Below are 22049 nucleotides of genomic sequence, written 5' to 3'. Positions count from 1 at the left end.
AAAATTCGTAAGTCTCTATCTTCCCTGAAACATGACACCAGTGATTTCAGAGTTCTCTTTCTCTCTTAGAAAACTTGAAAAGATAAGACAAAGCCTTTCTTAATCCAGGGATCTAAGAAACCACCCCACCATCACTCAGCAGCAATGATTTCATCTTCTTAATAAAAAAAGGGAAAGAAATGGCTGTTATGGTAAAGACTAGTATTTCCTGGATGGTTAAAAAAATCAGTAAATTGAATAGGCAATTCACTGAGCTCTTGGCTTTTACTTCCAAACATTGTGTTTGTTGTTTCTGAAAAGAAAGCACTCAGAAAGAAGTCTGGCTAATTGTTGCCTTGTTCATAAACAGTTTGATCCTTTGGAGTACACTTTCATGTCTTAAACATGTAAAAAAGGATACACATAGGATTGGTTCTATGTGCATCTACAACTTCAGCATGATCTCCTCAAGCATTATCAGGAGTATGTAACTGGAAAATCTCTTTGAAGCCTGGTATGCCAAGAAACGTATGTTCCCACCAAAAGAGTAGAGAAACAGTGTGTGATGTTCAGTTCTAAAATTTCAATCTATCATCCGTAAGAGATTCTTTATCCAGACTTGAAACCTTATTTTAAGGATTTTTAGCCGTATTGGATTTTTTTTTTAAAGAACTAGCTTATGAAGGTTTGATTGCATTTTTTATCACCTATAAATTACAGCTGATATTCTCAAGGGTATGCTCTGGTTTCAATTAAGAGAGGTAGTTTAACAATTAGGAAACCAAGACTGTAAAACTACTTCAGGTCCTTAGAACACATATACATATGACCATTAAAATTTCTGCATAGGATATAAAACATTTATATGGACTCTGATTGCCCTGAGCAAATTATAAAGACTCCTTGGGGGTGTAAATGTTTAGGACTTTCTAAAATGATGATGACATTATTTATCCTTTGATCCAAGAATGACTTCATTTTTAAACAATAATCACATAACATAACTATTAAAATTATATTCTATCATACAGATTAAAATTAATGACTTAAATTATTTATACTATGGTATAGCAGTTACTTGTTATGGGTCTTTTAGGCTTACCATATTACTTTCAACTTTCACTTGGTGAAAGGGAGGTTATATTAGAGGGAAAGAATGAAATGAACCGTTGTACCAAAAATCATAATATAGGATAAACAGTTCAGAATTTAGGTTAGTTTCAGATAAGAGATGTCACAAAAAATAGAATTCTTTAATCCTCTCATGGAAAACTGTAGAAATCAGACAATGGTGCAATTTTGACTACAGCACTGTTTTCCACTAAGTATTCTAACAACACTAACCCCTAAGTGTGAAATAACACAAATTCTTTCAATCACTAACTTTTTCTGGGTGCCTTCTCTGTGACAAACACTAATTCAAATTGATTATGAGGGGGAAAACATACCAGCGATAAGAAGTTTGGGATACAGTGCATTCTCTGTCACCAAGAGAAGGTAGCTAAGAAGGTCTATGAGACATACCCAAAGACTAACTAGGCAAAGGCGTGTCTGCAAATGTTTAGCACATTGTCTTCCAGCACTCTGACTAGAACACCAACGGAGAAAGGCATTTGTCTTAAAGATATTTGTAGGTATGGCTACTGCTTAATGGAGTGGATTACAATAAAAGGCTCATAGCATTTTAAGGAACCATACTAGTTTATACTAAAAGATACAGATAAAGTTCAAATTGAAAGAGGTCTCTGGACCCTTTACTGTCTGTGAAAAAGAAGAACACGAGCTCAAGAGTCACAGAAAACCTCTCCCACAAGCAGAACTGGGCCCTAATCAAGAAACTGGTGATATGTGCCTACAACTGCTATGGGCCGATGACTTCTCTGTATCTCCCATTCTCCTGCCTCCATTTCAAATGGGACTATTTGGTTATTTTATCCCTCAATGACCACTGTATGTTGGGTGTGCAAGGGTTACATAAAATATCTTTGTAGCTCACAGAGCTACGGATCTGGAGGAGCCACTAAACTAGTTGCCCTCAGGGAACTAAGTATGAAGAACCTCTTTCACACACACAGTGATTTAGATAAGGAAATCTGGGGCTTGTAGCCTAACCCCTATGCCATAATAAGACTTTGAGGGTCTTAGGAATGGGTGAGTGTACATATGTACATATGTTTGTATCTACATAAGTACATATGTATGAGCATATGTAAAGGAGGCCAAAGGCAGACTGCTGGACTTTTATTTTGGTGGTCCCACCAGTGAATCACATACCTCATGGTGTTCAAGCACTTGTAAAGTCTCCTTGAATGTTAGCTCTAGAGTTGGTGACTAGGATGTTAGTAATCATGATGCAAGCAGATGCCTGATCAGTGGTTATACCTTCTGAGTCACCACATAAAAGGTCTAGCTATCCTGGTGGTGACACAGTGGGAAAGGCCACTTGAAGAAAGGGTGGCCCTGAGAATTCATGGAGAGACAGGCTCAGGCAACCCTCCATCCTAGTTCATTCCAGCCTCAAGGCAAAAACAGCAGAACCATCCATCCGGTAGGGTCCAGACCACCCTCCAAAATCACACACAAATTGAATGGTTGCCATTTTAAACCACTTAGTTTTTGGAGTCCCCCCTGTCCCCCCGCATTGCTAACTGAAACGATTGCCTATGGAGTAATTGAAGAAAGGTAAAAAGAATGGTAAATATATACTGGATTTCTTCAAAGAATAATTATGTATTATTCAAATAGGCAGTAAAAAAGTTATTTCAGATAAAGGGACAAAGAGTGGAAGAATAAGGAAAATTCATACTTTCATTTGCAAACAGCAAACAGGATGGTGAGAATATAGCACAAGGTGCCTACAGAGACAAACACCCAAGACGAGTCTGAATGAAAGGTTGAATGAAAGGTTGAAACTTGGCTTTTAAGGGACATGTATGCCAAACAAAGTCTTTGGACATCATTTTGCTGAGCAATAGGGCCCATCAAAGACATTTATGTATAGAAATGAAGTATCTCCATTGTAGACACTCTGCAGCAGTGTGGAGTAGTAACTAAAACAGAAAAAACCTAGAGGCAGAGAAACCACTTAAAGCACATTGCATTCATCTGGAGAGCTGAAAGTAGTATGCATAACAATAAACTCAAAAGACATTTTTAAGGTAGACCGGAGAGGTCCTGGTAACCACTTAAGGCAAGGTGAAGAAGATTAAGAAAACAAAGGTAAGTGCTAATTTCCCAGCTAGAGATCCTGGGAGGATGGTGATGGTATTTACAAAGAAAAGAAGGAAGAGGAAGCACCTTGAAGAGGAGATAGGTTCTTGAAGTAGGTATTGAAATAAATTTTGGCACACTGCCGAATTCAATGTGTCTCACGACAAACAAGAAGAAAGGACTATTAGGAAACTTCTAGTGCTTGTTAAAATTTTTGGAATCACTGAGTCATCCATAAATATGTTATAAGTGAAAATATTGAATAAATAAGATCAGGTACTATGATTCTCAAGCTGGCTACATAACAATCATCTGATGCCTGGATTTAACTGATCTGGAGTAGTACATAGAAATTAATAGTTTTTTTTTTTAATTAAGAGCTTTTAAAAGCTCCCCAGTTAATTTCAATAAGCAGCCAAAGCTGAAAACAAATGATGTAGAAGGATAAAGGGAAGAAGGTGTAAACAAAACTCTGGTAAACACCAGCATTCAAGAAAATTCCAAAGGAAGAGGATCCGAAGGAAATTTCCTGAGCTATCTATCAGAGAACTAAGAGCAGAAGTGAAAAAATCAGTGTTAAGGAAACCAAGCAAGGCCTGAGGATCTGGCAATTTGACGTTCTTTGGCCCTTGCAAGTGAAATTTTCATACCATAACAAAGAAGTCAAGCTGTCTTTTATCATCTCCACTCAACTATAAAACCCTTCCAATGAGTTTTTAGTTACTGTAATTTTCAGTTCCACAAATTCAATTTGTTTTTTTTTTTCATTTCTTTGCTGAAGTTTTCAATTTTTTTCATCTGTTTCAAGAGTTTTTTTTAGTTACTTGCTGAAATATTTTTATGATGGTTCCTTGGAAATCCTTGTTGGATAATTCTAACATCTGATTCATCTCAGTGTTAGTAACTGTTTTCGTTTCTCATTCATGTTGCAATTTTCATGACTCATCGTAAGACCAGTGAGAGTTTTTTTTTTATTATATTCTACACATTTTAGATATTATGAAAATTTGGATACTATTTAATCTTTTTTTAAAGCAGGCAATCCTCCTGCTGAAATGTAAGATGAGGACTGAAAGCTTATGTATGTTCAGCTACTTCCTCAGCAGTGCTCATACCTTCCAGGTGAAAGTGTGTCAGTGATTCACAATGTCTTGTTATCTCCAGTCGGGGAGTAAGCTCACTTCCTGCTGAATCCCACTGACAATACAGAAAGGATGATGGGAAAATGGACAGTAACTAACCCTATCTCTCACCACCTCAATCTGCCTTGTTTAAGGGAGAAACTTTCTTTCATCCCCACTGATCCCACGAAAAAGGGATGAAGTCTAGCAGTGACTAGTCCTGCCTCACAATGCCGCATGGATTCCTCATTACTGCCGGATGGGGGTGGAGGCTCAGGTTGCCACTGGATCCCAATGACATTACTCTTGCAGCAATGTATAATTCTAGCCTAATTTCACTAGGCAAAAGATCAAAGATCAGCCCCCCATTCAGATGTCTGACCCTACTTCAGGGGGATCATATCACTGCTGCCTGCTACTGCCAGGCAGGGGATGGAAAAGGCCAACACCTTGGAAGGCCCTGTCAACATCCTATTGTGGGGCAAGTGAAACAGGGTGGTCATGCCATTTCCTGAAGTCCTGAGGTCCCCAGACAATCCTTTTTCCCACCTTTCACAGACCTCCTATGCCTATTTGTTGTGTTATTTCCAGCCTTTTTAGTGGTAATGTGGAAGACTGGAAGGAACGGGACTACTTCAGCTGGGTGAAACTCCACTGTGCTCTATAATGTGATTACAGTATCTGTAACTCCTGCATGCTTATTTTCTCTGATGTAATCTACTACTGGAGGATAAAAACAATTTTTTTTACTGTTTGCAACCCTAGCATTAGCATATCAGTTAATGATCAATAGATGTGTGTTTTTGGGATGAATAAATGGATTTCTCCAAGTATGTGTACCTTATGATAAGATGCTTAACTTGTACTTTCAGTGAGAAAAGTTATCTAGTCTCTAAAGAGAACATCAAGACTTAGGCAAAGATGATGGGTATTAAGGAGGGCATTTGTGTTGAACACTGGGTGTTACATGTAGGTGGTGAACACTAAATTCTATTCCTGAAACCAATATTACACTATACATTAACTAACTAGAATTTAAATTAAAAATTTGAAAAATAAAAGGAAAAAAAAAGACTTGTGCAAAGGAACTAGATACTGGATAGAACACATTACAGGTATGTCATTTGAAAAAAAACATTTTCAGAAAGGAATTACACAAAACCAATGACATTTCTAACATTACTAAAAATGTACATTTTCAAAATGAAATTAAAAAGATACTATCACTTACAAACACACCAAAGAAAATGAAATACTTAGGTATAAATTTAACAAAATGTGTACAGAATTTGTATGCTGAAAACTACAAAACACTGATGAAGAAATCAAAAAAAGCAATCCTAAATAAATGGAGAGATCTACTGAGTTCATAGATTGGGAGATTCTACATTGTAAAGATAACAATTTTCCTCAAAGTGATTTATAGGTTTAATGCAATTCCTATCGATATTCCAGCCTTTTTTTTTTTTTTAAGACATAGACCATCTTATACTAAAACTTATTTTGAAAGGGACGGGCCCTACAATAGCTAGAACAATCTTGAAAAAGAAGGCTGCAGTAGGAGGAGTCACCCTACTTGATATTTAGTCCTACTAAATAGCTATACTAACCAAGACACAGAAGTACTGGCACAGGGCTAGACATACAGATCAAAGGTGTAGAAGAGAAATAAAAAAAACAGGACCACACAAACATGCCTAACTGATTTGGAATAAATATCCAAAGACTAGTCCTTGGAGGAAGCATACCTTTTTCAACCAAAGGTGCCAGAGAAACTGGACATCTATCCCAAAAGCTAAGCTTGACCTAAATAAGCTTTACACTTTACACAAACGTTAACTCAAAATGGATCACAAGCAAATGTCAAACAATAGAATTTCTGGCAGAAACATTAATTAAAAAAATAATAGAAAACCTTCAGGTAGAGAGGCAAAGAGTTCTTCACATCACAACTATGATCCATAAATGAAAAAACAATAAATTGAACATTAAAATTCAAAATTTTTGCTCTGTAAAAGATCCTGTTAAGAGGATGAAAAGATAAACTACAGATTGCCAGAAAATATTTGCAAACTACATTTCCAAAAAACGACTATTATCTAGAATATACAAAGAATTCTCAAAACTTAACAGTAAGAACACAAGTAATTCAATTAACGAATAGGCAAAAGACCTAACAGACATTTCACTGAAGAGGAGAGATAGCAAATCAGCACTTGAAAATGTGTTAAACATCATTAGCCATTAGAGAAACCACAATGAGATATCACAATACACTGATGGTTACAATAAAAAATAACGACAATACCAAATACTGCAAGGATGTGGAAAAACTGGATCACTCATATATTGCTGGTGGGGATGTAAAATGGTACTCTGGAAACTAGTTGGGCAGTTTCTGATATACCACACATGCAATGACCATCCAACCCAAATTCATTCTTGGGCATTTTTCAAAGAAAAATGACAACTTATGTTCACCAAAAAATGTACATGAATGTCCACAGAAGCTTTATTTTCAACAGACCCAAACTGGAAACAACCCAGAAGTCTTTCAATGACTGAATAAACACTGTGATAATGTTCCATGCCATGGAACAGTACTCAGCAATAAACAGGAACATATTATAGATACATGCAACAACCTGGATTGATTTCAAAGGGATTATGCTGAGTGAGCAATCCAATTCCAGAAGGTTATATAATACATGATTCTATTTAATAACATTTTTGAATTAAAAAATAGATATGGAGAAAAGATTACTGGTTGTCAAGGGATTGGGAATAATGGGGGAGAAAGGTAGATGGGAAAACGGGGGGGGGGATCCTTGAAGTGATGGCAATGTTCTGTAACTTGACTGTTTCAATGCCAAAACTCTGATTATGAGACTGTAACTATAGTTGTGTAAAATGTTACCAGTGACATAAGATAAGAGATTCATAGGATCTCTTTATGTATTTCTTGTAACTGAATATGAAACTGCAATTACTTCAAAAATACAAATTTTAGTAAAAAAAATAGGGTGCTAAACAACTTAGTACACTTCCATTTTGGGGAGGCATGAAAATACTCACATGTGCACTGATTAGCTCTGCTCATGAAACTGCCAATAGTGCACAACTGAAGAGGGGGGTTAAAAATTGGGGGTCAAGAGTATAAGAAAACTTAAGTTTTTTTTAACAAAATAAGTTCATTCTAAAGGAAATGAAAGGAAATTGTTGTACAACTGTCCTTCATTTACTCTTTCATGTAAGATCAAAACAAAAATTTTGGAAGGAGAAACTGAGGAAAAAGCCACAAAGCATGCAACAAAGAATTATGTGGCATTACTGTGTCCAGGATAGATACTAAGAGAAGGGAGTAGGAAAGCTCTTGCTTGTTATGCTGATGGTAACCTTAGGTGTTTCCATTATTTACACCATTTAACTGTACATATACAGGTGTAAATACAAATCAGCTGCACATGAAAAGCCTTGTTGTTAAACCTTTCTCATTGATAAATACTCGGAACACTTATCAGAAAGACTACGATGTCTGAGTACAAGCTAACATTTTCAAACACCTACAATTCCTTGCAAGTGGATTATTTAAAAAACCAATGGTGACAGTTTTGCCGCCTGACAGATAACAATGTGCCAAAATGTCAGCCTTGGGCTCCCTTCACGCCAACACCAAGCAATACTATTTAAATTGTCGTTTATAAAGATTTTGAGTACTACTTTCCAAATTGAAGAGGGAGCCATATCAATGCTAGCTTCAAATCAATTGGAATATTTGAATTCCAATAACAAAAGTATCTTCTTTCTGCAGTTTATCACTTTCTCTAGAATACTGCTTGCACATACAAAACTTTAAGGTGTTTGCCTTTTAGTTTCACCTTCCATATGGCAAATGTCACTATTTGTGCAACTTTTCAACCTTTCATTCATTACTTCAACTGTAAATTCAGGGACAGGTTAATGTAATTTCTCAGAGCACTGGGTCACATTATATATTTAAACACATCGAAGAAATGCAACTTCAGGGCTTTAAAAAGTCAGATTACTAATGTGAACGCATCATTATTTTCCCATCAACAATATATAATGAAATGAAGTGTTAGACTGTGGACATCCAGCTCAGTTCTAATCTCAGATAAATGAGGACACACATTTGCCTATCTTGAAGAATCACCTCTACATGCATGAACAGTCGGAAATAATGATTTATTTTAAAAAAGAAACAGTGAAATTAAATCAAATCACTATTAGTTAAGTGAGCAAAGTCAGTCCACAAAGTACTCTTTAATGGCACTAGTATGGCAATAATTTACCAATGCCACTAGAAAATCTCTACTTCTAATAAGAGATATGTTTGACCATAAAAGGATTGGTAGACCCCAAGGGAAAGAACAAATGCCAAAGGAATGAGGCATTTGTTCTTTTATAATCCACTCAACACTTTTCCCAAGCACAACTCCATTTGCATTCACTTATCTTTTCCAAAATGAACTTGAATCTATATGTTGTTAGGATCTAAAAAGACACATTTCTGTTTAACTTTTATGTGGCCTTGACCCATTTTAATGTCCTAACACACCCGCGGCCATGACTCAGCATAAAGGTAATTCTTCTAAGAGTAAGTGGGGGTGGAGGCAGGCATGATCCTCAAACAGAGTAGTGATAGCTGCAGATTAGAGTTTCAGAAGTGAAAGTCGAATTTGGATTTGAAAAGGACACTACGTGATTCTGAGCCTTCCTCCAAATTGAGAATCTATTGCATTAGACGTGGCTTTGTTTCTCTTAGCAAACCAACATGCAAAAAAAGACAAAGATTTAAACACACCCTCTATATGCCTGTACCCTGCCTTGCCAATGCTCTTATAGTCTAATGACATCCACAATCATTCATGCAGGGTGTGATTCACAATCCATGAAGGGCTAAATGCTTGAACTGAGATTTTTAACTACTAATGTGTTACATGGGTACTGTTTCAATGCATTATCATTAAGCAAACTACGTATGTCTCTTCCATAAGGAGACAAAGACGTATGGATGTGCAATGAGTTTCTGTGTGGATAAAGGCACAGGCTTTGTTATTAACTTTCCTTTGGCCCTGAGGGACCCAGGAAATTTTTGTATTGACCCAGCACTTTTAGTTAACAAAATGATCTGGAAGACAGCCTTATTATTCCCTAACATGGCAATGCTGCCTTTGTCTTGCAGTGCACATACACACATTTACCTAAATCATCTTTACAGATGTGTGTGAACCAGAGGTATCTGTGCTCTATTTGTCTGTGAAGGGCAATAACAAAATGTTACAACCCATTTAGCAATAAACTATGCATCCTTTCTGCAAGTCTTTGCTTACATTTTATGTGCAACATTTCACCTCGTCTATAAATTTTATTTCATAGTCTTTAGTAATTTCTGGCAACATAAGTAGATACCCAGATGGTATCTCTTTTCTCCATAAGCCAGAAATAATGTCTCAATATAAATTCCAATCCCATCTTTTTATGATTTAGGTTCTAAATTTGAGAAAGCAGCAACACACACAAATATTGAGACAAAACCTTTAGGTGAAAGGGATAGCAGCAAAACTTTAGTATAAGAAAGCAGCCTATGATTTATTGATTCAGCAATAATAGGATTAAAAGAATACCTGATGACACAGGCGTAAAGACCACTGTCCTGCAGTAGTGTTGGCCGGAACCAAATGGAGTCTTCTTCCTTGCTCATTCTACTTCCATCAAAGGCTATTGGCTCTTCAAAGTCTCCAGGGCCAGAGCTTTTGTACCACATCAAACTGAGTCCAGCACTTTGGGCCAGGGAGTAATTTGCTCTGATATAACCGTAAAAGAGGGCACATTTGATTCGAACAGGCTCTCCAACCAAAACTTGATATTTCTTGATATCGACAGACCAATCAGTGCATCCATCGGCTACAGTAAAAAGAGAGAGAAACAAAACAAAAACATTAGAGAAAAAAAGTGAAGCAATTAGTTCATTCACTCCCCGATTCATTCACCAAATATTGACTGGGCATCTCTACTGACCGGATTCTACTCTAGGCACAGAGGATGCAGCAATGGATACAACTCGGAAGGGCAGTGAAAAGTAATTTACCCAGCTAATAAGCAATATGTTCATCACTGTGCTTCTGCTGCTATTTATTCTTAGTTTATATCAGTGCAATTGACTCTAAATCCATTTTTTTTTTTTTTGCCTGTTCTTTGAAATTGGATCTGGCCCTTTGAAATATTTCTCCTTTGCTAACTGGCACTACAGCTTTGTTAGTAGAGGGTTCTGGAGAGACAGTGTCAGAGGAAAGGGTTTTGCTCCTTGATTTCAGCGTGCTTCTGTGGCAGGTTCTTGAAGTGTGGGAGGCTTCCCCAGCACCTGGCTCCCACTTCTCCAGTATCCAGCTCCTGCAGTGCACAGTAGTCAGCAGGTTGGATATTGTTGAACAGAGCCTCAGCCAAGACACTGTCCCATGAACAGCTTTCCCAGGTACCTCAGAACGTGAATCACTGACAAATTCCAGATGGCAAATTCTGCCATCATGGCACCTCAGTGATGTCTACCATTCAGTAAGCCATGTATTTTCCTAATAAGGTTTGGATCTCAGTTCTGAAGGTGGGAGGATGGAGGGCAGCTTTCCCTTGGATGTTCTCTCAGCCATAGGGGTAAAATGTCAGCAATCCCTCTAGTTTTTAGGGTTTTTCTTTTTTTTTTTTTCTTTTGCTATGGACTGAATGTTTATGCCCTAAAATTCACATGTTGAAGACTTAATCCCCAACGTGATCATATTTGGAGGTAGCGTCTTTGGGAGATAAGTATGTTTAGATGAGGTCATGAGGGCAGTGCCCTCATAAAGGGATCAGTGCTTTTATAAAGGACATCAGAGAGGTTCTCTCTCTCTCTCCATCTGGCTCTCCCTTCCTTCTTCCCTCCATTCCTTCCTCCATGGGATGGGGCTCACAGATAAGAGGCCATGTGGGCACACAGCAAGAGCGTGGCCAACTATAAGCCAGAAAGAGGGCCCTCAGCAGGAATCAAGTCAGCCAGCACCTTGGTCTTACACTTCTCAGCCTCCATAACTGTGAGAAATAGGCTATGGTAATTTAGTATGATAGACTGAGAAGACTAACACATCTTTCTTTCTTACTAGCCAGTCCTTCACTCCAGTGCCTTGTTACATTTAATACTTCCTTATATAAACTTTCCTTGTTAAATTTAGTGTGTGGTTTATCTCTTTGATTGGACACTCAATGACAAGATCATAAATAAACATTTTACAGGCAAATAAGGCAAAAAAGAAATGCAACAAAAGTAGGTCAAGTTCTGGTACTGGTTTCACAGCCAGACACAGAGGCAGACAGTCACTTTGCTCTGCTGGACACATCAAGGGAAGCGTAAAGTAGAAACCATGGTGAAAAATGTGGCTGATAGGGGTGGGGGCTTGTTGGGTTTTCTAGGTTTCCTGGGAGCACCACCATCCAAATGGTAACTTGACACCAGTTTTTCATCACACACACACAAAACAACAGGTCCCCACAGAACAGGTACATCCCCACTATCATCATCATAGAGAAATAGTGAATTTCTTGCTTAAAGAGTGCAGCTGTTGAATATTTAGTAAGTTAACCAATTTCACAGAACTCACCATATACAAATACTAAGCAAAATGGCAAAAAGCAAGAAAAGAGGGACCTCTAAGAGCAGTAACATCTGAATACTGCAAGAAGAATTTAACTTGCTACAGATTAAAGTGAGCGCAAACTGAAGGATCTGAGAATAGGATGAATAATGTAGGATTCAAGGGAAGGAAAATAAATCAAGATGAAAAGGACAGTGTACATTATTAGAGGAAAGAAGACACATCATCTATGGAGTTATCTACAGTTCTTTTCTTAAAAGAATATGTAACAACTAATGAGAACTTAGCTATGGTTGAGTTTACAAATTTTCATTTACCCTTCACAAAAATATCTATTAAGGCTTTTGAACTAACTGTTCTCTCTACAGAGAAGCTTTCTCACCAACTGCAAGGCTTCCTTCCTTCCTTCCTCCTCCAAATACCACCTCCTTTTAGAAGTCTTTCGTAATTATCGTCTGAAACATGAGCTTCCTACCCTGATCACTTATTCCAGGTTCTGCTCCAATATTTTTCATAGGCCTTAATACTATATTACATACGTACTATACTTTTTTTTTGTTTGCTTCAACTTTGTTTTTTTTTTTTTTGTTTGCTTCAACTCCCTGGTAGAATGTAAGCCCATTGAGGTCAGGGACTTTGTCCTTTTAACTCATGTCCTTAGCCTCAGTGCCTGGAACAATATCTGCTAACGAGCTCAACACACATTTACTGAATGAATGAATGAGTGGGTAAGTTAAAAACTAAATTTTACAACTGAAGACACTCAACACCAGCTAATAAATGTAAGTGCCAGAATTCCCACCCAGCTATGTCTGACCCTAGAATTCATTCTCCTTACCATCATAATACTGTGTTTCCTAATTAAGGTATTTTCAATTTCACAACGTTCTTTTATTTAATTTCAATTACCAAATTGTAGTCTAAGAGTGCTATCAAAGAGTTGTATTGGAGTAGTATTTAGTTAGAAGCTTGGTGGATATCAATGCCCAAGTTACCGCCATGATTCCTGTCAATGGCTGTAGTGGAGCTGGCACACCACGTTAATAGAATGACATAACTGTACACAAACAGAGATGTCAAGGCTATATGAATTATATGTGATATTTATCACCATTATTTTGTATATTTGTCCCACTGCACGAAACAAATAGTAGGTGGGATTTTATTTTAAACAGTTATAATTCTGGGGATGAGCATGAAATTATCATGTTTTACCACTACATGAATTATAATACAATTCTAGAATCATGTTATTGTAACTGAGGCCATCTGTCACAGAAGACACTGCTGCCAGTGAAAAAGGCTGAAACACCTTCAAGGTAGCAGTATAAACAGTGAGATAAAATTATTCAAATCCCCAAAGATTTGTAAGATAAACCAAAAATGCTTAAAGGTAAAAACAAAAATATTTGGTCTAGAGAATGCTAAAAAGTTAGTAGCAAATTAAATCAAGAGAATGGAGGTAGAGTTGCATTGGGGATAGAGATTTTAACACTATCAGAATATGCTTACTCAGAAAGCAGTTGAAAGAAAACCAAAAATATTATGGCAAATTAACATTATTCAGTACTTAACTATAAACCAGGAAAAGTTTCCAACAGTTGAGCATCAAAAGACAAGGAAAAGAAATGAAATAACAGCACCTTGGAATTCAGAGACACCTTATATTCATTGTAATATGGAAAGAGATTGTAGGATCTACGGCTTAGGAAGTTTTACTACCATTAAGCTAAATGTATGATCTTCAAAAATACAGTATAAAATTGCTAATATGTTTTAATACTTTTCAGGGGAGGATTGCAAATAATATGAAATAATTCAATATATTTTCAAATTATTTGGATAAACACATTTAAATAAATGATGGGCTTATGTCTTTTTTTCAATAATTAAAACATTTTATTAAATGACATAAGAGTTATATTTATTTTTTCTTCGTTAACATTTTGCCTCATTCACACACACTCACCCTGTCACTCTGTATTATAATTTTTTTCTTAGACCATGTGCAAGTAAGTTAGAGACATTTCACCCCTAAATATTTCAGTATGCATCCCCTTATGAATACATTTTTCTTATACAGCCACAAAACATTTTTTTAAATCTTGTGTAGCAGGACATCTCAAATCTTAAAAGAAAAAGTGATAATTTAAAACCTAACTCTTCATGACCAGAATAGCTACTGTTAGGTTCAGTTTTTCCTTACTTCAGCACACAAGCTCTGCTGGTTTGGAAACAATCATTCCAAAAGTATATTTCTAGACAATGTTAATTCCATTATATAAGTTAAAATTACCATTAAAATTATCATCAGGTAATTAGGTAGGCCAACAGTATGTAATCTGTTTTTTGTTTTTTCTGTCTTTCAGAATAAGACACCTTTCTATAAGACTTTCCCAGAAAGTTTACTATTAGTATTCTCATCCCTTGAAGAGAGGGTTCCATGGAAATACTCTAGTTCAATAACCCCTCTATAGTACATATTCCTTCATGGTCAATGGGACTTTACGAAGTCATAAAGTGGGAGCAGGAAGCACTATATTCATCCACTTTTGTTGCCACCCATAATGTTCTGGGAACTTACGTAAAGGCAGTGATGGAATTAAGATTCAGAACTAATTCCTTTACAAGGAGTTCATACTGATGTACCACTTCATGAACAAAGGCTACAAAGACTGGATAATATAAGTATATTCAAATGGGATAAGTATATTCAAATGGGATTAGGGGAAGTATTTTTAATTAAGTCACCATAACAAATATTTCCATGGTTACAAGCTTGAAGGCTGCATTCCCAAAAAAATGGAATATGAAAACAGAAGACTTTACTTATTAAAGGGCAAATTATATTCGTCTTCAAGTATCACTTGGATATGTACATTGGAATAATGACAAAATGATTAAGACATCTATAATAATGTAATAGATTCCCCAACCTGATCCCCTTTACTAAGCTGATGCACCTGTTCTCCAGCTACTTTGAGTGCTTCATGCTAACAGCTCACAGTTGTCTCCTTCTCTTGAAAATTACCCTGTATTGAGGAGGGCCACCTGTTGGGAAATTTACATCCCCTTGGGTGTGCCCAATGCCAACTGCCTGATGTGAGTATACAAAAGACTGCTCCTTTGCATCAAGTAGGGACAATCCTATAAGGAAGTTCATGCTCCAGAGCTCCTCTGTGTGTGTGGACCATGCCAAGACTACAGTTCACTGTGACCTGTCTCTTCAGCTCTTTCCCTTTTCCTATTCTGCTTCCCTCCCTCCCTTTTAGGATTTTCCTGAAGAGGATTCGCTCAATAAATTTTGCGCATCAAGACCCTGTTTGGGCTTTTTCTAGGAAAGTTGATCTAACATAGATTTACATGTTCATCTAGTGAGAACTACCTTCCTCCTAGTTTCAGTCCTAGGGGCTGGAGACATTATGACAGACAGACATAGCCTTTGTTTTCAAGAAGCTCACGGGCCAATAGGAGAGACTGACAAATTAAAAGCACACAGTGGAAATGCAATGATTAAGAAATGTACAGGGCCAGTCAGGAACATGTTCCATGGAAGGAAAACATTTGAGATGTCTGTCAGAAGTTAAGAAGCCAGCCACACAAGGACTAGGCAGACAGGTATTTATTTTGGAAGTACACACAAAAGTAAAGACAAAGGAATAACAGGTAGCAAATTCTGCAGGAATTTGTTTGCTACAAACAGCTTTGTGCTATAGAAACAAGTTTAAAGCAGAAAAAAAGCAAGAAATTAGAGGAAAAAAGTGAGCAAAGACAAATCATGGAGGTACTTTTATGAGCTGTAAATAAATGTTTGGCTTCATTGTGAAGGCAAAAGGGGAGATATTGAAGAGTTTTAACCAGCTATGTAATGGGGCCAGTCTAATAATTTTAGACACACTATGCTGGTTATATTTTTAGGTAGAGATATAAGATCTTAGCCAGGAGAGTGATGTTATTGAAGGTATGATGTTGGGCAGTGGTAGTAAAGAAGGGGAAATGGAGCAGACTCGTGAAAGATACAGGAGATTAGATTGGTAGGAGTGGGTGACTGAATACAAGCAGTCAGGGAGAGGAATAATGCTACTTTACCCAGCAACTCATACATTTTGTCATAGACTGAAATATCTTTCCCAATCAACAAAACAATCTACATAGTTTCTGTCAAGTGGTGGGATCCTTGAACTGTTTTTATAATTTCTTCATTTACAATTTTTAGGCAGTAAAAATGTAATAATCTGTCTTTAAAAAAGACTCAAAGACAGACCTAAAATGCATGTATTGTCACACTGGCATCATTTGTGTCTCTCCCTAGGATGCCTGGAAAAACCCAAAAATGAGACTTGAATTTATTTAAAGCAGTACAGGCCACACACATAAGCTATCACAGACACTGAACAAAAAGGTTGAGGCTAGATTTTAATTAGGCAAATTCTGTACTTTATCTGCCCTGGCTGCTATTCCTTCCATGTGTGGACTTCATAAACGAAAATTGGCAACGCTGGCGGAGATGCCCCCAAATTATCAGCATCAATCACAGCAACAAAGAACGACACAAGCTAACCTTTATAGCATGCACTGGTTCACACAACAATTTGTCCTCATCTCTGTTTTCCTGATTATATTTATCTGGGCTGGAATGTTCCCAGATTTTGGCCTGTAAAATATATGTACAGTGTAACAACTGTGAAAGAGCCTTTTCAAATACTTTGGAGAGATTTATGTGGGTGGTAAGAATTGATACTGCTCAAGAGATTCTGCCAATGATCAGAAATCCAATTTCTAGAATACCCTTTGTCTAGCAAAGCCTCGAAGTTATCATGTATCACTCTCTCAATGTAGGTCATTTTCAGGGGGGCACAGACCCTGGTCAGTTGTTATCACATTTCTTCTGAGATATGGTTCCCTCTTCATCACGGGAGCGCTGGTGCCAAAGCAAACAAGACCCTGTTAGTGTAGTTAACCCTCAATCCTATCTTAGCCTCCAAATTCTGGCAGATATTCCTGATACACGAAAACCCATGCATTGTATAGCATGTACTTGGTTAGGATTTATTTTTGTAAAGTATGTTTTCTCACGATTACAAAGAAGAAAAGGGAACCTATAAGAAAGTAAAAAGAGAATAATATTCATAATCTAGCCTTTTGCTTATTCAGTTTCTTTTCTCAGTTGAGATGATATATAAAATTTTGTATCATGATTTTTATTGAATATTTTACAATTGCATAATATTTCATAATAATGCCACATTAGAATTTACTTAACTCTTCTGCCGTTAATTGGCTGTCTTTCCCCGAGATTTGACAGTTCTAAATACTTCTGTGAAAAAACAACTTTATATACAATGTTCCACAAACTTGCCCTCCAAAAAGGAAAAAAAAAAAGTACTATTTCCTCGGGAAAGAATCTCATAAGTACAGTTGCTGGATCAAATTATACATTTTTAAGGTTTTATACTAAATTTTAAATAGATTTTTCAAAACTCTCCCCTAGCTTCCTCTTATAGTACCCATCTATACGGGCGCCTGGGTGGCTCATTCGGTTAAGCGTCTGACTTCGGCTCAGGTCACAATCTCGCGGTTCATGAGTTTGAGCCCTGCGTGGGGCTCAGTGCTGACAGCTTGGAGCCTGGCGCCTGCTTCGGATTCTGTGTCTCCTTTTCTCTCTGCCCCTCCCCAACTTGTGCTCTGTCTCTCTATGTCTCTCAAAAAATAAGTAAACATTAAAAAAATTATAATACCCATCTATAGAAGTGCCTATTTCACTACACATGCTAAGATTTCATTAGTTCTATGTACTGTTTCCTTAGCCGAACACCAAGGACAGTTTACGTATTTTTGTCTCAACTTATAAAAATAGAACATCAGTATAAATATCACTGTATAAATATCTGATAAGTGAATGGCAACATCTGCCACAGGAATGATTAATCAACACAAAGTCTCTGACTGGATCCAGTATACCTATTTTGCTCTATTTCAAACTCTTTTTACTCAACATCATAATTCAATGCATTCATTTTGGTAGTGTCTTTTTAATGAAAGACTGTGTTAACACAATTTTCCACTTCCTTTGGACCCACTCTACAGGGAAGCATCCCACAGGTGAGGAAACCAGTTAGGCTTGTACCTGGTATAAAGACAAAATAAGACTGTGAAGCTTCCTGAGGCCTGGTAAAGGGATATGTTGGCCAACTTGGGACCCTCTTTTGTTTAACCCTAGCAGTCCTTCATTTTGTAATCCCACTCTTCTCATTCCCTGGTCCATTACAGGGAATGGACATTCCCTGGTCCATTACAAATCATAGCGGTATTTTTTATTTACCCTTTCCTCACTGCTGTTGTTACCTTTTCCTTTATAGGATGACATCAGGAGTGACCAGTCCCTCTTTGAAATGCTGTCTAGAGTTATTGCTGATGACCCAACAACAAGCACATAATGACAATGACCCAGAAGTTGTCCATATCATCCAATAAGGGGAGAGAAGCCATCTTTGTGAACAACAATAAGGGGTTTATGTAAAGCCTGTATAAAATCAGTTTTCAATGTCAACAGCTGCTCAGAACCAACAGTCCTATTGCTGTGGGGTCACCAGGGATGCTGGAATATTTCTAGGTATCGAGAATCTAGAGTAGCTAGAGATATGATTTTTATCCTTCCTGGAGAAGAATATCATAGCCAAGCCCAAACAGCACATCATTGAGTTGGAATAGCAAACTGGCCTTGGTCTTCCCTGCACATATATTTTTCTTTGATAATCTAATATTTCTGTATATTTTTCCTGGTTGAATAAAACAAATCCCTTGTCCATGGCAAAAGAAATTTGTGTTTTTCTATTTTCAGAAAATAAAGAAGGAGAAATAGATTTCTGGGTTCTAGAGGAGAGTCAGCAACACCAACTCTTGGTTCCATTTCTTTGCATTCTTACATATGTTTGAGGAGTGATGTGCTTCTGACTAGCAGGGAGCCTTCTATAACTCAAGGTAAATATGTATTGAATATCTTTGCTCATAAGGTGACTATTTTATGATCAACAGGGACCCATAAGGTCCCCTGAATGCCTCTTGAACTATAATAGTAGCCCTTCCTAACCAGCCATGCTCCCCAAAGGGAGCACAAGGATAGATACATTTGCAAATGTAGTGCTTTTAGGTCTTACTGCTTCCATAAATCAATTCAATTTTACATTACTATGCCATGTTGCACTTCTTCCAGACTTTTGGACCTATTTCTGAGCTACCTCATCTGAACAGAATAAGAAAGAAATCAGTCTTGAGTTCAGTGAGGCCTTGGGAAGCTGACAGTTAACCTCTTTGTGCCTCAAGTTACATCAGTCATTCATTTATTCAGTACACACTGAAGGAAAGGAAGCACCCTAGGTGGTGGGGGTGAACAAAACAGAGTTCCAGCTCTCTCAGAGAAGACAGACAAGAATTATAGCAATATATGTGTTGGGAAGCAAAAATAAAGCATACTAACAGGCAAGAGTGTCTACAGTGCTCTTAATATAGTGGCCAGACAAGGGCTCTTTGAGGAGTTAACATTTGAGCAGACAATCAAGGGGGCAAATTTTGTGGGACATCAGGAATTGAGATGGGAATGCAGTGGATATGTTTAAAGAAGAGCAGAAAGGCTAGGATATCAGGAGGAAGTAAGTGGGAAAGAGAATGGCTAGACCATCCAGGGCCTTTCCTCATCTGGAAGAGGCAAAGAGTAATCATCATTTCCCAGAGACAAGGTAAAAACTAAGAAGAGAGCTACTCAATATGCAGTACCACTTGTTTTTGATGTTGGAGGAACTCCTTTGTACATTTTCTTGTCTCCTCTTGGCAGTGTCACTCTTCAGTGGCTGGTGTCTCATACATTCACATGGCCACACTCAAGTCTCCCTTAAACCATCGTTGCCATGTACATTAAACATTGCATCTTACTTTCCTAGCACAGTTGTAAGAAAGTACAATGCTTTATGCTTTCACAGCTCTCAAGGCTAGAGGTCAGGAAGGAAGGTATCAGCAGGGCCGGCTCCTCCTGGGTACTCTAAGGGAGCATCTGCTCGAGGTCCTTCTCTGAACTTCTGGTGACAGAGGGCAATCCTTAGAGCTCCTTGGCATGGAGATAAAACACTGCCAACACTGCCTTCATCTTTACACGACATTCTCTCTCTGTGTCTGTGTACTTCCTCCTTTTTATGACACAAATCATATTGGATTTAGGGGTCACCCTACTCCACTATGAACTTATTGTAATTCATTTCATCTACCAAGACTCTATTTCCAAATAAGTTTGCATTTTGAGACTCCAGGAAGAGCATGAATTTTAGGGGAACTCAGTACATATTTGAATTCAGGTTGATTACTGAATGAGCTTTCCTGGATAATCAAATTGGCTGGTAAAGAAAAGAGAGGCATATATATACTCCACATACAGATTTAAAACAAAACAATGCAATTCTTCTGAACATAATTTAACCAGAAAGGGCTCTGGGATCTGTATGTGACTCATTCACAATGAAAAAAACATTAGCTGTCATTCTCTGAATGGGCATGCTTAAAATGAAGATAGAGTTGGGAAATGCATGCAATGTATGGTGGTATACAGTCTCTAGACAAACCAGACCCAAGTTCAAATCCCAGTCACATCAAAGTCAAGCAAGTCACTGAAGCTCTCAGGGCCTTCATTTCTGTACACTGAAAAAGTACCTTGGGGGATTGTTCTAGCGTTGATACAGGAAATCTCACTGCACCCTAGACTTGTGTTTGTGCCTGCCACACGTCATGGAGGGAGTGAAGGATGGCAGTCCCCAGAAAACAACCATTTCTCAGGTAAATGGCAACGAAAACAGCTAGATGGTGAACTTGGACGGTTTGCTTTGTGTGACTCAACTGTACTAGCTGGGTCAACAGGTGGACTAGGGGTTCTGCAATCATCCTAGGCCGGTATAATTTAGGTCAAATCTTGAACTGACCCTCTAGGCTTGTTCAAACTCACCAATCGGTTTTCCTTGTGAAATATTCTGGCTTCACCTTTTTTAAGGCCCACACTTGCCTTTGGCCTGGGAAATACTCTTCAAAGAGCTTGTTCTTCCTTGCATGCCGAAATGTGATCACATTCTCAATGTTTTAGGGTAATTTTCTACATGCCATTTTCTGACAGTGAATCTGAAAGCCCCATCTCTCTGTGTTGGATATTATTCCTGCCTCACATGGAAGTAACTTCTGCTTAAGATTCATATTGTCTTTGAATCTTTATCTTTCTTTTCTTCATGTTTCAAAATGACACAAGAAAGTGCCTAACACAGTACCTGAAATATAGTGGATATTCTCTTTTCTGTTCTCACACAGGAGTAGAAAAAGCCCCACTGTTTGGGTGAACACAAGCTGACACACACTGTACTCAAGAAAATCTGGATTCTTTTTGTTGTTATTATTCTGAGCATAAGGAATTGATAGACATGTAATACCTTGATGCATATGGTTCATCTATTAAGGGTAGAGCACTCTCAACTTAAAGATTTTTTTAATTCTTTCAATTGTTTGTTTATTCTGGGTTCTCTATTTATTTTTTTTAAATTTTTTTAATTTATTTTTGACACAGAGAGAGACAGAGCATGAGCAGGGGAGGGGCAGAGAGAGAGGGAGACACAGAATCCGAAGCAGGCTCCAGGCTCTGAACTGTCAGCACAGAGAGTGATGCGGGGCTCAAACTCACAGACTGTGAGATCATGACCCAATCTGAAGTCAGACGCTTAACCAACTGAGCCACCCAGGGCCCCCTGGGTTCTCTATTTAACATACTTTATTAACATGAATCATATTGGTTTAATATTTGCTTACATGTATTTCATTCATCACTGAACTATTAATACTGTGAGAATTGAGACTTTATATTCATGCCTATCTCTATCTTTTTTTCTTTTTTATCCTTCTTTCTTCCCTCCTTCCTTTATTTCTTTGTATCTACCTACCATCTATCATCTGTCAGCTATCTGCCTATCATCATCCATCAACCTAAATTTATCTCTAATTCTATAATCCATAGGTATTTCCACTTCTGTATTTGCTTTACCATTGTGATCAACTGAATAAATGTTCACTT

The 22049-nt window shown here is 37.6% G+C and overlaps 1 protein-coding gene across 1 annotated transcript in view; it reads right to left on the bottom strand.

Annotated features, from left to right (window-relative positions):
- Positions 1-22049, bottom strand: part of IL1RAPL1 (interleukin 1 receptor accessory protein like 1) — a 1339829-nt gene that overhangs the window by 640280 nt on the left and 677500 nt on the right. The window contains exon 3 of the mRNA XM_053202213.1: positions 9959-10238. Within this exon, the coding sequence (XP_053058188.1) occupies positions 9959-10238 (280 nt within the window). The remainder of the gene's footprint in view (positions 1-9958; positions 10239-22049) is intronic.

This window comes from Acinonyx jubatus, chromosome X, assembly GCF_027475565.1.
Source record: "Acinonyx jubatus isolate Ajub_Pintada_27869175 chromosome X, VMU_Ajub_asm_v1.0, whole genome shotgun sequence".
In the NCBI taxonomy this organism is placed as follows: Eukaryota; Metazoa; Chordata; class Mammalia; order Carnivora; family Felidae; genus Acinonyx; species Acinonyx jubatus.
Note: the sequence above shows the minus strand (reverse complement) of the source record. Positions and strands in the feature narration are given on the sequence as shown.